This window comes from Mus musculus, chromosome 13, assembly GCF_000001635.26.
Source record: "Mus musculus strain C57BL/6J chromosome 13, GRCm38.p6 C57BL/6J".
In the NCBI taxonomy this organism is placed as follows: Eukaryota; Metazoa; Chordata; class Mammalia; order Rodentia; family Muridae; genus Mus; species Mus musculus.
Window position 1 is genome coordinate 93424007 of NC_000079.6, and position 17725 is coordinate 93441731.

The 17725-nt window shown below is 41.5% G+C and overlaps 1 protein-coding gene across 1 annotated transcript in view; it reads right to left on the reverse strand.

The window, feature by feature from the left end:
• Window positions 1–6090: 6090 nt before the first annotated feature.
• Window positions 6091–17725, reverse strand: part of Jmy (junction-mediating and regulatory protein) — a 69712-nt gene continuing 58077 nt past the window's right edge. The window contains exons 9-11 of the mRNA NM_021310.3: window positions 17009–17615; window positions 15433–15743; window positions 6091–11413 (exon numbers count right to left, since the gene is read on the reverse strand). Of these exons, the coding sequence (NP_067285.2) occupies window positions 15436–15743; window positions 17009–17615 (915 nt within the window). The 3' untranslated portion in view covers window positions 6091–11413; window positions 15433–15435. The remainder of the gene's footprint in view (window positions 11414–15432; window positions 15744–17008; window positions 17616–17725) is intronic.

The following is a 17725-nucleotide window of genomic DNA, read 5'->3' on the forward strand; positions in this document are numbered from 1 at the left end:
TTTATTATCTGAATAATACCCTGAACACTATAATTTTGCTTGTTTTTAACTTGACTGGAATAATGTATACCATGTATATCAAGTATACATTTGGCTTTGATTTGCTCCTTGAGGGATTCACCCAAATTGCTGTCTTAAGCTAGCCCCCTTTCTCTTGCTGTCCCCGACTGTATGTAGGAATACTTTGTTCACTTACCTACGGATAAGACACTGGATTGCTACCACTAGGACACTTGTCTCCTGATTTGGATGTATGTACATCCAACACAAAATTGTGTCTCGAGAGCATCATGTCCAGTCTTTGTGGGTGTCCTGTAATTTTCCATTACAGTACCTGTTTAGAGTACTGTCAGCAGGATAACACTATATTCCAAGTCCATTTCTACACTTGGAATTGTTGGTCTAAAGGATAACCATTTATAAATGCATGTCTTGCTATTCAGTGAGAATAGCTACTAAGGAAGCTAATTGTTTTTGTAGGTGCTATACTGGTTTTCCTCCCATTTCTCTGACATTTTTTAAGTGCTTATTTTTTTAAACTCTTTATCTCCTAGATTTGGTAGTATTGCAGTATTTACAAAGTTCAGCAGATACTTTTGAATTCTGCACACAGCCACCCCCAGTCAAGTGTCTTGCTTCCTACCTTTCCTCACTTTGTCTAGCTTGTAACAGAAGCAACTCAGATGAAGCAGCCATGGTGTCTTTCTCACCTGAGAGAAGTTCAACTACTTGACAGAGCAGAGGGCCATGCCCCAGGCAAGAGACCAGTGTTAGCACTTGTACTGGCTGGTTTTGTGTATCAACTTGATACAAGCTGGAGTTATCACAGAGAAAGGAGCTTCAGTTGAGGAAATGCCTCCATGAGATCCAGATGTAAGGCATTTTCTCAATTACCGATCAAGGAGGGAGGGCCCCTTGTGGGTGGGACCATCTCTGGCTGGTAGTCTTGGGTTCTATAAGAGAGCAGGCTGAGCAAGCCAGTAAGGAACATCCCTCCATGGCCTCTGCATCAGCTCCTGCTTCCTGACCTGCTTGAGTTCCAGTCCTGACTTCCTTGGTGATGAACAGCAGTATGGAAGTGTAAGCTGAATAAACCCTTTCCTCCCCAACTTGCCACTTGGTCATGATGTTTGTGAAGGAATAGAAACCCTGACTAAGACAGCCCTTCTCATCCTGTGGATACAGTTAGTTACCTGGTTCATCTGAAACAACTGCAGGGGCACTCAGTGAGACAACTGGATGGTCTGATTTGTCACACAGGTTGAGTCAGGTAATGGGACAGACTTGAGAAAAGGTGAAGGTCCTTAGGTGACGTGACACCATGGTAGAAACCTGATGGATGCTACCTTGGTTTGCTAGGGCTGCTAAATCCAGCTGTCACAGGCTGATAGCTTCACATTGCAGTTCAGGAAGTGCAAAAATCAAGGTGTCTGCAGGACTGACTCCTTGTGAAGGCAGAAAGGAGAGGATTTATACTGATGCTGAAAGTTTATAAACAGCTTTCCCACAGTGACCAAGCACTGGTAATACTAGGTGAGGGCCCACCCTAAAAAGATCACTTTGAGTAAGAGCTCTGTGTACTCCACATAAAAACAGGCATGGTAGCATCGATCTGTAAAATCAGCACTCACAAGGCAAGAACAGGGAGAGGGTAAGCAACTTAAACCCAAGCTATTGCTAGTGACACCTTCCCTTTAAATAAAACACTTCCAAGTGAGAACATGTGCTCAGATACAAATGTTAAGACATGGATATATGGGGATTCCATCTGCACCTGGAGCTGACCCTGTGCCACAGCTCTCCATCCCCAAATCCCTTGGGGAGAGACCTGATCTCCCAGGAGTGCTGACACAGATTTACAGGAGAGACAAGTCACAAAGACAGCAAGACCAACTAACACCACAGATAACCAGATGGTGAGAGGCAAGTGCAAGAACATAACAAAAACCAAGGCTATTTGGCATCATCAGAACCCAATTCATCCAATACAGCAAGCCCTGGATACCCCAACACAACCAGAAAAGCAAGACTCTGATTTAAAGTCACATTTCATGAAGAAGGACATAAATAGCTCCCTTAAAGAAATACATGAGAACACAGATAAACAGGTAGAAGCCCTTAAAGAATTACAGGAAAACACAATGAACAAAACCATCCAGGATTTAAAAATGGAAACTGAAACAATAAAGAAATCAAAAAGGGAAACTAACCCTGGAGATAAAAACCTAGGAAAGAGATAAAGAGTAATAGACATACATAAGCATCACCAACAGAATACAAGAGATAGAAGAGAGAATCTCAGGTGCAAAAGATACCATAGAAAACACTGACACTAACCCAATCACAAAAGAACACACATGTTATACATGTACTGATAAGTGGATATTAGCCCAGAAGCTCATAATTTGCAAAACACATGAAACTTAAGAAGAAGGAAGACCAAAGTGTGGACACTTGGCTCCTTCTTAGAAGGGGGAACAAAATACCCATGGAAGGAATTACAGAGACGAAGTTCGGAGCAGAGACTGAAGGAATGACCATCCAGAAACTACCCCACCGAGGGATCCATCCCATAAACAACCACCAAACCCAGACACTATTGCAGATACCAACAAGTGCTTGCTGACAGGAACCTGATATAGCTGTCTCCTGAATGGGTCTGCCAGTGCCTGACTAATACAGAAGTGGATGGTCACAGTCATCCATTAGACAGAGTACAGGGTCCCCAATGAAGAAGCCAGAGAAAGTACCCAAGTAGCTGAAGAGGTTTACAGCCCCCTAGAAGGAACAATGATATAAACTTACCAGTACCCCCAGAGCTCCCTGGGACTAAACCACCAATCAAAGAAAACATACGGAGGGACTCGTGGCTCCAGCTGCATATGTAGCAGAGGATGGCCTAGTCGGTCATCAATGGGAGGAGAGGCCCTTGATCCTGTGAAGGTTCTATGCCCCAGTGTAGGGGAATGCCAGGGCCAGGAAGTGGGAGTGGGTGGGTTGGGGATCAGGGGGAAAGGGGAGAGGATAGGTGATTTTCAGAGGGGAAACTAGGAAAGGGGATAACATTTGAAATAAAAAATCTAATAAAAAATAAACTAAGTCTGTACAAGAGAGAGAGAGAGAAGGAAAGAGAGAGAGAGAGAAAGAAAAGAAAAGAAAAAGAAAAAGAAAAAAAGAAAGATAGATACTGACACAACAGGCGAAATGCAAAAATCTTCTAACCCATAACATCTAGGAAGTCCAGGACACAATGAGAAGACCAAACCTAAGGATAATAGGTATAGAAGAGAATGGAGATTCCCAACTTAAAGGGCCAGTAAATATCTGCAAAAAATTTAGAGAAGAAAAGTTCCCCAACCTAAAGAGAGAGAGATGCCCATGAACATACAAGAAGCCTACAAAACTCCAAATAGACTGGACCAGAAAAGAAATTCCTCCTGTCATACAATAGTCAAAACACCAAATGCACAAAACAATATTAAAAGCGGTAAAGTAAAAAGGTCAAGTTACATATAAAGGCAGACCTATCAGTATTACACCAGACTTTACATCAGAGACTATGAAAGCCAGAAGATCCTGGGCAGATGGTATATAGACCCTAAAAGAACACAAATGCCAGCTTAGGCTACAATACCCAGAAAAACTCTCAATTACCATAGATGGAGAAACCAAGATATTCTATGACAAAACCAAATTTACACAATATCTCTCCACAAATCCAGCCCTACAAAGGATAATAGATGGAAAACTCCAACATAAGGAGGGAAACTATACCCTAGAAAAAGAAAGTAATTGACTTTCAACAAACCCAAAAGAAGATAGCCACACAAACATAATTCTACCTCTAACAACAAAAATAACAGGAAGCAACAATCACTATCATTTAATATTTAATATCTTAACATCAATGGACTCAATTCCCCAATAAAAAAACATAGAACAACAGACTGGATACACAAACAGGACCCAACATTTGCTGCATACAGTAAAGGCACCTCAGTGACAAAGACAGACACTGCCTCAGAGCATGAGGCTGGAAAACAACTTTCCAAGCAAGTGGTCCCAAGAGACAAGCTCTAATGTCAAGCCACTCTAATGTTGAGTAAAATGGGCTTTCAACCAAGTTATCTATAAAGGTAAGGACACTTCATACTCAAAGAAAAATCTACCAAGATTAACTCTTAATTCTGAACATCTATTCTACTTCATGAAATTCGCAGGCAAATGGCTGGATCTAGAAGATAACATTCTGAGTGAGGTAACTCAGTCACAAAAGAACACACATGGTACGCACTGATAAGTGGATATTAGGCAAAGACCGTGGAATAACCATAATACAACTAACACATGAAGCTCAAGAGGAAGGAAGACCAAAAAGTGGATGCTTCAGTCCTACTTAGAGGAAACAATATAATCAAGGGAAGTTGAGGGTGGGAGGAACTTGGGAGGAAGAGAGGAGAGGAAAAAAAGAGGAGAAGTTTTGCTTAGAGCTCCAGCAGTTTGTCTACAGAGAGCTCAGGAGGCAGAGGAGCAGTTGGCAGAGGTTAAGTTAATCTCCTGGAGTCCACAGAATGCACCACAGGGTGGGTGCATGCATGACTCAACCACTCTATAGAGCTATGCAGAGGCAAAACAGTGGAAAGACCATGTGGAAGCCATTGCCACAGAATGGCTGAAAGATGAAGATCGAAACCAGAAGATGGCTTTATGCCAAAGGGGAGGTCAGAGTCAACTCTGGTAAGACTGAGAGTCAGATGTGGGCAGAGATCGAAAGGTCTAAGGGCAATAGTTCATGAACTGTGCAAAGTGGGGAAAAGTGGACAGGTCTGGGTTTACCTTAACAGGGATAGTCAAGGACACCATTTCTGGATCAGAGATTCAAATGAAGAACTCATTAAACAGCTGGACATGGAGTGCTAGTGAGCTGAAAAGAGTCATAGGCCAGAAGAAAACCACCTATCCAGAAGAATCACTGAATAAGTTAGGTTTTTAGCTCAGCCATTATGAAAGCCTAAGTTTAATGCTCATAAAGGTAGTATGAGCTGGGGAGTAGCCCTTAAAACTTAGGTAACAAGAAAGCAAGTCAGAGCAGGTAAAAAACCTTCAGGTATCGGGACATACAACACTATGGCCACCTTTTCTGACAGTTTAGGGACGTTGTAGTTATGTCTTGGCTCAAAGATAATAGAGCTGAGCCCTGCATTGCACAGACATAAGAGCCTTGTCTGAAAAGAGGATCAGAGCTGGACTCCAAGACCAAATACTGAGGAGAATAATGTGAATGACTGGAAAACCTGGTCTACCAGACATCTGGGTCTTTGTTGCAGCATGAAAATGATCCATTTATGGGGAGTAGCTGCCAACTGGACAAACCTGACCTCAGAACCACAGGGCTCTGTGCAGGGCTGTCCTCCAAGCAGCTAGGCTCCTAACCTAAAATCTGCCATGATCTGGCATTCGGTTACATAAAACATAGTGCTAATCCAAGTCCCATGCCTTGGGGAATAAGTAGATCCTACCTGTTCTGCTACTGCACTATTAGGACAGAAGGTGGCCAGTGTCTGCTGGCCTCTAGTAACTATTTCCAAGTATGAAGATAATCTCTTTAAATTCATGAACTCCTGAAATGAAGACATTGAAAAGATCTCTGAGTTTGGAGAAGGATGCTGTACAAGTAAAGCTGCCATGACTGTTTCATAATAGCATTCAAGGAAGAAACAGTTCAGGGGTGGACAGTCCAGGAATCTGGTTAATTGTGAATCATTATGGGAATGCAGCATTGGAAATACCTATGAATGTTTTTGCAAAGGTGTAACTGACGAAGAAAGACTTTCAGTGAATGTGTGGACACCATCCCGTGGTTACCTGGACTGAACGGAAAGGAGAAAGCAAGCTGAACACAAGGGGTCTGTTTCGTGACCAGGCCGTCATGGACTTGTTCCCCTAAACTCTAAGCCAAATAAGCTCTCTCCCAAGGTTGCCCCTTGTCAAGGAAGTAACTAATAAACTTACTAAACTTGTACCATATTGCTATGCTCCATTTTGAAATGAAAAGTTACTGGTGATAATATATAAACAAACAAAATCAAGTTAATTCAAATAAATATCCTTTATTAAAGAAAAAAAGGAATATTGTTAAGCACCAAAACTGTGTGTTGTTACATTGCATGTACAATAAGAAAGGTGAGTGCAACACTGGATGAGCAAGTACTTAACTCTGAAGTCAGGAGTGTGAAATGTAAAAAAGCAGCAACTACGATGCAGAAAGGCTGCACTAAGGAGAAGGCGACAGTCAAAACAGTGATTGGAGATTTCATAGTATTGCTATAAATGCCTGCTTAGTAGTTTCCTTATACTTGTAATACTTAAGTGTTAATTGAGCATATTTACGTATATAAATTTGCAAGAGATGGCATTTATAGTATGCTGTGGACAATCCACTTAATGTCATGGTGGGAATGCCATCTGTAAAGCCAAGCATAGTGCATAGTGTTTTGCCTTTATAACATTGCACAAAGCAAGTAATGGTGAGTCAGTCTGCCATTGTAGTCTTCATTTACCCACAACTGGGTAAAATGACAAAAGTGTCAGTTTATGTAGCCCCAGTGGGCTTTACTCATGCAAACTGACCTGCATCCTTCCGTTTCTCATTAAACTACATATTATGGTCTCACACTTGGCAGTGCATACAGTACAGAGAGAGATTCAACAAGGCAGTGGGGACTGTGTCGAAAACATTGTAAGAAACTGCTATAGGATGCAACCCTTGTTACATCACACAAAATAAGGGGAAACCACAGGAAAGGGAAATGCCACCGGTAACTGCAAAGACTTCATAGGAAAGACAAAGGAATTTGCATGGAGAAACCTAAAATGCCGCATTACACCCCTTGACAGTTAACTATACAACATGCAAGAAAAAATGTTTTCTCCTGTTAAAACTCAACTCTAACACCCATGCCTTTAGTTTTTAAACATTTCATTGTCTTCCCTACTCATTTCCAATACCCTAAATTGGGCCACTGTTAACTATAAGTGAATCTACAAAAAAAAAAAAAAAAGAAACTTCCCCTTGCTCTCAAAACAAGTGATTCTCTGAGGGTGGAAGTGAAGCAGCTCTCATGAACACTTTAGCATGTCATCCTCAGAGGTAATTTCTCTATATGCACCTTACAGTGGCCCCAAAAAATTTGCTTTGAAGAGAGGGTACATTTATAAACTTGGAGCTCAATCCATTAAGTCATATAAATGCCACATTGTATATTTACTGTGGACAAAACAAAAAATTTAAAATAAGAACATCTTTAACATAACTCAGGGAACATTTAGTGGACTGTCTCTCTCATTGTCTCTCTCTGCATCAGGACTGCCTCCTACCTTTAAAAGCTTCTGTTTACACATGGGATAGTTTAGATAACAATATAAACTCATTTTCTGGGAAAACCTTTTAAGTTACATTACATAAATAGGCTAAAAATACCATCGCCTCCTATTTCCAAGCAATTAGGCAGGATTTTAACATGCTCTAACATAAAGTTCAGGCCTCACGACTGCAGTCGTGAGGCCTGAACACAGTGTGCTCAGCAGTAAGGTGCTTCTGCTTTCTCACCCTCTTCCATCTAAAGTCTTGATGGTCACTGGCAACACCAAGCACAAATAAAATGTTCAATATGCACATTTAGCTTTATATAATCATTTATATTCAGTGCAAAGATGAGGAAAAATTAAAGGTCTCCGCTTTCCCTGTCAAGTGCTTGCATCTTAAGCAATAGTCTGAAATGTCCTGCAGTTGGTCAGGATCTATACTTATTTTACTGGTAAAATGTAAGAAAGCTCAAAACTCCCTGACAGGCCCACTAAAGACCCAAAGTCACTGTGCAGATTGATGTCTGTTGATGAGTGTATTACAAGGCTGGACTCAAAATATTGGTTTAAATAAATACAAACATATTCTGTGAGTGGATTCCATAAAGAAGTCTCAGGGAGTCTAGAGAATGCAACTGTATCAATGTGCGTGCCCCCATGCCATGTGGATGCTGTCATTCTATATCCTACTGAATTCTAATTCTTAGTGTGTGGTGTCTGCAGTACACCGTGCAACTTACCACATTCTAGGACTTACTGTGGCACCAAGGATTGTTCGACATTCATATTTATACAAATGAGAACCCTCTGAACGTTCACACACACTGTAGAGTCCACAAAGTGTTCACTATACTACACCAGTATCTTTTAAAAAATGGATTTTGCAACAGGTGTAGTCGCACATGCCTTAGTCCCAGCACTCGGGAGGCAGAGGCAGGCAAATCCCTGAGTTTGAGGCCAGCCTGATCTATAGAGGGAGTTCCAGAGCAGCTAGGGCCACATGGAGAAACCCTGTCTCAGGAATGGGGAGGGGGAAGAAAGTTTTAAGTGCATGATGAGCAACTAAGGAATGATTGTTTTTATGCTGTCTCATGAACTTCATATCCCTATATAAAGCACTCTTTAACTAGGGTCATTGCTTAGACCCTAAAATCCTCATTCGCCAGCAATTTCTTACTACTAAAAACCAACTAGGACCTTTAACCTAGAGATATCTTTTCTATACATAGCACATCGGCTACTATACATTATTTTGGTTGTATCGGGGACATATTTGAAATTTGACATTCAAGTATGAATAATAACACTAGATTAAGCATCTAGTTAACTCCTGCTTTCCCATCTTCAGTATAAAACACTTGGGAACAGCAAAGACAAGCAGTGTCTGTGGATACTGGGCACCGTGGAAGGCTAACTACACTGGGAACTGGAAACATTGACTGACTGCCATGACAACTAGACACATGAATGAACTCTGAAGGCCAGAGCTTATCACTTATGGTCTGATGACTGCATCTAAAATTAAGCAAAACTTCTGTGTCTAGGAAAGTAAGGGAGAAAAACCACATCATGCTTATTGTCATTTTCCTGGGGCCCTAAAACCACTTTAAATTAATGAGGGCTCACCTGGTGATTTGATGAACACATGTATACTAGTTATTTTAAATTATATTATTATGAGTAACTCCAATGTGTGTGATTTTGTGAAGTAAAAATCTTTTCTTGAGGATTAAGAAGCCAATGCTAGAGATGGAACATAAGGTGTTGCACTTTACTACTGAGCCATGCTCCAGTACAAAAACAAGACTCCCGAGGCAGAGAAGCTGGCATGTTGGGAGAGAATCATTTACTTGAAAACAGGCTGAAGGCTCACTCCAGGCTGTAATCTTGGATTGTCAGGATGTGCTGAGAGCTGCTCATTGTCCCAGTTCATCCCCACTTACAAAGCCCAGGCACGTGGTGCTAAACAGAGTACAACACAATGGCTTTTGATAAATTATATTTCATATTTTCCTATAGTTTAAAAAAAGGGACTGGAGAGATTGCTCAGAGATTAAGAGCACACACTGCTCCTTCAAAAGACCCAAGTTTGGTTCCTAGTAACCAAGCCAGAGCCTCTGTACATAGTTTACATAATTTAAAGTAATTTTTAAAATGAATCTTAAAAAAAAACAAAAACCAAAAACAACCAGGGACGCAGGCATCTTGGTGCATACCTGTAAGAGAGGCAGAGAGAAGCAGACTGCTGCAGAGTGCCTGGCCTGCACAGCAAATCCTAGGCCAGCCAGGGCTACACAGCAGGGCCTGGCCTCAGAAGTAAGTAAGCAAAGAACCTGAATATATAATGCATCGATGGATAGATCTGTAAATATTACAAGTTTATAAACGATGGCTGATTTTTAGAACATTTGTAAGTTTTGAAGCTTTTCAAATATTTCTTTATCTAGCCAATGACTCTTTGGGTTAAACACATTTTGGTGCTTTACTGGGGGTATAAAGGACACACAGATCATCTTAGAATGAGGCTTATATATCAGAGCTCTTTTAATTGTTGCGGACAAGATGTGTGAATTATGCTTGGACTAAAACCAATATATAAAGTAATTGCTACATGAGCTCCCAGTCTCATCAATAAACATGAATGTTTTAAGTGCAAAAATTTGGTTTTCTATAACCCGTTACAAGAATCTTTTTCATAATTAAAGAAACACATCTCTTAAAAGTGACCAGGAAGCCATGTTCCTGGAGGAAAACTATGGCGGGCATTGAGAGGCTTTCGCTTCTGGGAAGATTCTGGGCAACGCCGGGAAAGAACTTTCTACAAATGAAGTTCTTTTTGGTATTTCAATTCCTCCATATAAAGCACACACTACAATGTACTGTAAACTGGGTCCAGCATATCTGCCCTCATGCATGTTCACATAATCAAACCAATGACAATCCCTGCCGGCCCCGTTCATAAATGGACCCTTTAAGATACAGCCAGGTCAGCATTGGATCTACACATGTGAGTTTAAAGATTTAGTGACAGCAACAAACGTTCTCCTAAAGTTCTATACACAGAATAAAAAAACAAAAAACAAAACCACTAAAATGCCAGCTGGAGGCTTCGGGCCCAGCTGCCTTCTGGACCTTTACTGAATACATGCTCCTCACCACGGAGCATAACAATAAAAACGTAACCGGGTGCACGGCTTGTAATTTGAATCCCCACTGTTGAATCCTGCTTTTTTGATTCTCAATAGGAAAGTCTTGAGTTATAGTAATCAAGCAGTAGTTCAAACAAAAAGACTAAAAATAACATTATCAAATTACAAAGCATTGCTTCTCATAAACAGGATGCACATAAAATTCAAACTATTCTAAATTCAGAATTATGAAACGCTATTTTAAAAGCATGGAAATTTTAACTTCAAATTCTTACAAAATGTAAGACTGTGGCCTCTTAAAAATATGCCTTGTTAAATGTGTCGTGTTCTGGTGCACACATTGATAGGTATATCTCCACTGGCTTCTCAGATACTGAACTTCTCTGGAGATGAATAATGTGGAAATTTTAAGTGCATTTCATGGTTTTTTTTTAATTCCTGACCATAACTACCTTGATCAATGTCTTCTGTAGCATGTCTCTCTGTCTCTACAAGCTGACATGGAAGCGGCTGTGCTTCAGCACAGATCTTCTCAGTTCACTGAAAGATGAATCCCAAAGTAGCTCGTACAGCAGACCTCTGCCAACCCAGTGTTCTTCCAATTCATAGCAATGGGACTGGCCACTATGAGATTATGATTGGGCAGATGGGGAGGAGGGGTGGGGAAGGAACAGCCGTCTCCAGGAGGCTTGTTCTCTCTGCAGTCGGGAACATTGCACTATCAATGAGAGGGACTGGACAGTAGTAACCTCCCGTTTGTGCTTCCTTTTTCAAACCACTTTGTCAATATACTCAGGACATAATGGAATCCAATTGTGGGACCAAGAGCTTAGATTTTTTCCCCAAAGGAACCAGAGCCAGTCTTCATCCATGGGTATTTTTCTTCTCTCTTAAGTCACCTGTTTGCAAACAAAATGATACAATATTAGAACAAAATGCCTGTAGGACATAAGTCAGTTCCCTCCCACTCTTGGAAATACCTTCAATGCACACTTGTTTTAATAGTCACCTATGTGGTAATGGTATAGGGTTTCCTTTAAATAAAATGTTTATAATTTTTAAGTTAGATGTTATTTTATGTGTATGAGTGTTTGCCTGAGTATGTCTAGGTACCATGTGCATTCAGTGCCTGTGGAGGCCACAAGAGGATGTCAGATCCCCTGTGACTGAAGTTACCTACTGAGCTGCCATGTCGGTACTGTGAATTATATACAGGGCCTCTGGGAAAGCAGGCGATGATCTTAACAGTTGAGCCACCTCTCCAGCCCCATGATGTTTGTATTCTTAAAGTAGTAAGAATAAAAGTCATTTCATATAGATTTTGGTCACTATTTTTTTTTTCCATTTTTTATTAGGTATTTAGCTCCTTTACATTTCCAATGCTATACCAAAAGTACCCCATACCCACCCACCCCCACTCCCCTACCCACCCACTCCCCCTTTTTGGCCCTGGCGTTCCCCTGTACTGGGGCATATAAAGTTTGCGTGTCCAATGGGCCTCTCTTTTCAGTGATGGCCGACTAGGCCATCTTTTGATACATATGCAGCTAGAGTCAAGAGCTCCGGGGTACTGGTTAGTTCATAATGTTGGTCACTATTGAGAGTGTTGGATTCCCTTTTGTTTCTGCTCCTCTTAGGAAAGTAACACCCATTAAATGGGTGTCTTTAAACTTCAATACAGGCAGATAGGTTTTATCAACTGGCCTATTAGAGGAAGTTTAGATAAAAACCATTCTTTAAATATACACCAACAAGAAACATGTTTCTGAAGTTATACATGGGCACTGAGTATCTGAAACATAGCTTGTGTGACTCAGAAGCTAACCAATTTTAGACTATAAGGCTCATATTTTTCCAATAAGTATATTTTTGTTTTGATAGGATACTTCACTGAGATGTGCTAGCAGGAATTACAACATAAAAACAGCATCTGAATCAAAACCTGGGTTTTGGGGCCTTAAATCTAAAAGGCTAAGTGCAGAGGGGTAACTATTCAAAATGTTATGTCACCTGCATACTGAAAGGTATTGTTGTAGCCCCTGTCAGATAAACATTATTAGGATAAATTTCTTGTGTTCCCTTTTCTGCAGCTTTCTTAGAATGATATATGTGCCCCATTTTCTTTTCACAGTTATACTTAGAAGTTTGAGAAAGGGCTGGAGAGATGGCTTAGCGGGTAAGAGCACTGACTGCTCTTCCAAAGGTCCTAAGTTCAAATCCCAGCAACCACATGGTGGCTCACACCATCGGTAATGAGATTTGATGCCATCTTCTGGTGTGTCTGAATGTACTACAATGTACTTACATATAATAATAAATAAATCTTTTTAAAAAAAGATGAAATTTGAGAAAGACCCTACATGAGACAAATCAGAACCTTGTCATAAATTATAATTCTGTCTCATGAAGCTACTTCAGGACACTGTTAGCCATGGCTATCTCTGGGAAGCCTTACAGTAGGATGAGGCAGAGCAACATTCATCTTTCAAAAGGAACTCTAAAACTTTCAAAGGTGTATAGATCACACATCTGCTGATTGTTTCAATACTTTAAGAACTACCAGCCCCTTGCAGTCCCTCACACAGTGTCCTGACACTCATGGCCAGACATGTAAATCACCTCAGCTGAAATATACAGATGCTGAGGCCCTGCCTTACGTGTCAGCCAAGACCTGGTGAGATGGGAGAAGACAAGCATGGAAATGCTGGCAGAAGCTGCCGTAGCAAAAGAACTAAGGATAGCGAGCGAGCAGTGGTGACTGGCTGAGATACACGTGTAAGCAGCAAGAGAAGCCACAGGAGACATAGCAGGAGCAAGAACAATAAAGAGGGAGGTGATACATGAATATCTACTATGGAAGAGACTCTAGGAAGACAACCCGAGCCTCTGAATATCAACACACTAATGAGAAACACTGAGGTCTGTATACTCCTCTATGTTTCTTAAGAAAATAAATGCCAGTCTTTTTTATAAAGTACAGTATAATATACACATATGTGAGCAAAACAGTTGAAATCAGGGCCTCTGCACACAACAGCAATAAAGGGAAACACGGGGGGAAGGCAATGCTCAACCACATGCCGGAGAGAGTGTGATGTTAGCCTGTGTGTGAGCTTGAGGGGCACGGTGCAGGGAAAGGTGTTTTCCGAATGCACCTCTAGGTCCTAAAGTAACAGGTAACAATCCTTTTAGGAGTAATGCTTTGTTTGAATACTTCATATTTTATTGCACCAAGTTTTAGAAATCCATGTGCACTTGCATATACATTAAAAATCCACTTAGATTTGGAGTCAGAGACAGGAATCCACACTTAACAAGTGCCTAAGGCTAGTTCATAGACTCCTACATAGTCAAGGACCACGGTACACACCCTCTCATCCTAAGATGACCCTGTATACATCCCTGCTAAAATTTATTTTAAAAATGAAGCTTTCCCCCCAAGCCCCATGAGACAAGATCTGTCTGTAGTCTTTGCTGTCCTGGAGATGACTATGTAGACCATGCTGGACTGAACTCAGGGATGCTTCCTCTGTCTCTAAATGCCTGAGATTAAAGGTGTGTGCCACCACACCCAGGGTAAAAAAAAAAAAAAGCTGTCTTGTCTATATCCCCTCTAGAAAGAGTGCTCCCTCTCTCTTTGGGGTTTGCTTGTCTGTTTTTGTTTTGAGATGGAGTTTGGATACATAATAAACGCTGTCCTCAAAGTCCTCAATCCTTTAACTATGTAACTAACTTATGACATATGCCATAATCACTATTCTTTTAATGTAGTGTAATTTGTGCTAATAACCTTTAATGTCACAACTCACAAAGACCAAGGCAGATGAGAAGGGAGGCAAAGACTAGCCTGATCTATATATCTAGTGGCCAGACCAGCTAAAGCTACAAGATGAGATCCCATTTGGTGGGGAGGGGGGTACCCTGCAGGGGTGCGCAAGCAAGCAGCAGATTGCAAGAATTACAATGCATGTGTGTAAACAATTATACTGTACACAGGATTCAAGTTGTTTATAACTTATTTATCAATGTAGCTATAATGTTTATTATAGACAATGAAGAATGGCTGAATAGTTTTCAATATTTAGAAAGCTATATAACCAGACAACTTAGTAATTTTCTAGACTGAGAAAACTCCCTTATGGGCAGCTAAGAAAGGATCAAAATTCAGTAAGCCTAACTTAAGTAATTCAGTTAAAAAGGCTTTTCTGGTCAAGTTAAAAATAAGACTATATCTCTTTACTTGGAATATAACTACACTGTAGATATTTTTAACGAGCAAGATAGAAAAAACACACAGCTAGAAGTCTTTTAAAGGTGCTTTCCAGAGTTGGAGAAATGGCTTAATGATTCAGTGCTCTTGAAACCCTGCAAGAAGACCTGAAAAAGATACCTAGACTATATGTCAGAGGGCTCACAACTGCCTGTAACTGTATCTCTAAGGACCCAATGGGCTTTTCTGGTCTCTCAGGGTACTGAATATATACTACCCACCAACACACACACACACACACACACACACACACACTGAAAAAGAGAAATAAAATACTTTGCCAGCCATACTATGTAATGCATACCATGATGGCAAGAAAATCACAAGGAGTTCCAGACTAGCCTGGATACAGAAGCCCTAACTTAAAAGGCAAATAGAGGAGAGAAAACAACTGCAACAGTAATACACTAGAAATACACATGATTAGTTGCAAGGGGGACTGTTGTATAAAGGGGCAAGATTTAAAAAACAGACACTGAACTGAATATTTTTGAGTTAAAAATTGGAATTCACACATCTATTATCCATGCTCTACAATGAAGCCATACACGACGCACATGGTACAGACTCCACAACAAATGCTGGAGCTCACCAGCGAAGTCAAAGCCGTTAAAGCCGGCTGCTAAAGGCTAAGTAAGGCTCATGTACCTGCTAGTTCTCCCAGTCTGTGCACGGCAAAGCCTCTTCCTCATCCTCTGACTCTGGGGACGCTTCTTTGATTCTTCTTAGAGCTTCGTGGATACTCCGTGTCAAAGGGTCGGTATCAGGCAGAAGTGTGAAGGATTCTCTCAAAACTTCCTTCTGAACCTTCTTCAACTTTACCCCTTTCCTTATCTGCGCCAAAATATTATTACTATCATCTTCATCAGGAAAAGGAGGCAGAGTCCGCTGTTCAACCTTTTTCAGATGAAAGCTACCACGCTTCAAGGATGCTAACACTTCATCCATGGGTGAACTCACTTTGGAAAACAAAATAAAACAATCAGTAAGAATTATTGCTCTTAAAAGTCAATCTGTGTGACCTCCAATGCACGGTGACTAGGACAGGTCTTGACATGTGAGACCTCTTTGTACCCACAAACCAATCCAAAGTAAGACAATGATTGATTACATATTTCTTTCTCTTATTGTTTTTTAAATTTAATATTGGAAGATGCCTCAGTGGGTAAGGTCCTTGCTGTCCCCAAGTTCAGAAACCCCAGAATCCATATAAAAGCTGGACAGAGTTGTGCACACAGTGCTATAACCCCAGCTCCTGGGAGATGCAAGGACATGGCAGAGGCTGATAGGCTGGGGCAGGGTTATTGGCTAGGCAGTCAATCTGAAACGGTAAGCTCCAGGTTCACAGGCAAACTCTCAATAAGTAAGGCAGACAAGAACTGAAAACAATCTTAAAAGTCGACTGACCCTCATCCGTCCCCCACTCCCACACATCTCCCCCTACACACTCCCATCCCCCCGACTCCCACAAATCACCCCATGTACTCCCATACACCTCACACATACACACACTCTCTCATAACTCACACACTCATACACATTCCCCACACACAAGCACTCCCACACACACCTACCCCTCATCCAACCCCCCCCACACACAAGCACTCCCACACACACCTACCCCTCATCCAACCCCCCCCCACACACACAAGCACTCCCACACACACCTACCCCTCATCCAACCCCCCCCATACACACAAGCACTCCCACACACACCTACCCCTCATCCAACCCCCCCCCCACAATTTAATGTTGGGTCACTGTCAGTGCATTTTTACAGTTAGTTCACATGTGAGGTTCTATTCAGATTGTTATGAAAGATTTTACAGAATATTCTCAGATCAATATGTAATATGCAAGATGCTCTGTTATATTTGCCCCTATGCAAACACAAAGTCCCTCAAAGGCAAGGGAAATGTGTTTAGAAATAGCTTTACTAATGCATATTGTGTATCTGATGAGTTGCACATATAACTACCTGTTCTTTGTCTTTTTATATGAAGATCACTCTTAAGTCTTCAACACAAACCAAATAGATGGCCTTTTCTTACGGAGAACAAAAAGTACTACTTAATCAAATGTCACTTCAGAGGCTATCTTAGAAACATGACTATCAAATAATGTTCATAAACTGTATTTTAAGCTTTGCAACACATAATTCAATGCAAAGCTCCTTCCCTGTGCTTCCCTTTACAGCAGAACCAGAAAGGTCCTGTGCACTCACCTCTCCTCCTCTGCAGCCCTTCCACAGTCTTTCTGAGCTTTTTCCGTGCGCTGACCAGCTGGCTGCTATCAAAGAGGTGTGCTGCGGGGGCACTGGCCGACTTTGGGATGCTCCTCTCATTGCCCTCCGTCCTAAGTGCATCTTTCTCCAGTGTCTCTGCAGTGGTGGAGGCCCCATTGTCCTTTGCAACAGGCAGGGGTGGGGGTGGAGGTGGGGGTGGGGGTGGGGGAGGGGGAGGTGTTGGAGGAAGAGGGGGTGGGAGAGGATCTATAGTAACAGAACACGGTTTGGGGTCAATACTAGTCAACAGTGGAGCTGACTGTGGAGGAGGCAGTTCAGAGCTGACGACAGCACGAGGAGGTAATGAGGTGGATTCAAGTTGTTCTGATGAAGTGTCTTCAAGTTGGACAAGGCTCTGGGGTTCTGCTGTCTGTGAAGGCCCAAGCTGGCTTCCTCCTCCTCCCACCTCTGTCTTCTCCTGCCCCTGCAGCACTGTTGGCAGAGAGTGACACTGCTCCTCACAGGGCACAGGGCTTGCTGTGCTTTTTCTTCTTGAATGCGCCACTCGTAATCTGGTCGACTTAAGGATGACTTGCCCGGGGTACCTCTAAAATAACAGTTACTGAGTGAGTTATTGTATGAAACTAACTTGACAACAAATGCTTAATTTCTTTTTTCTTTTTTTTTTTTTGGTTTTTCGAGACAGGGTTTCTCTGT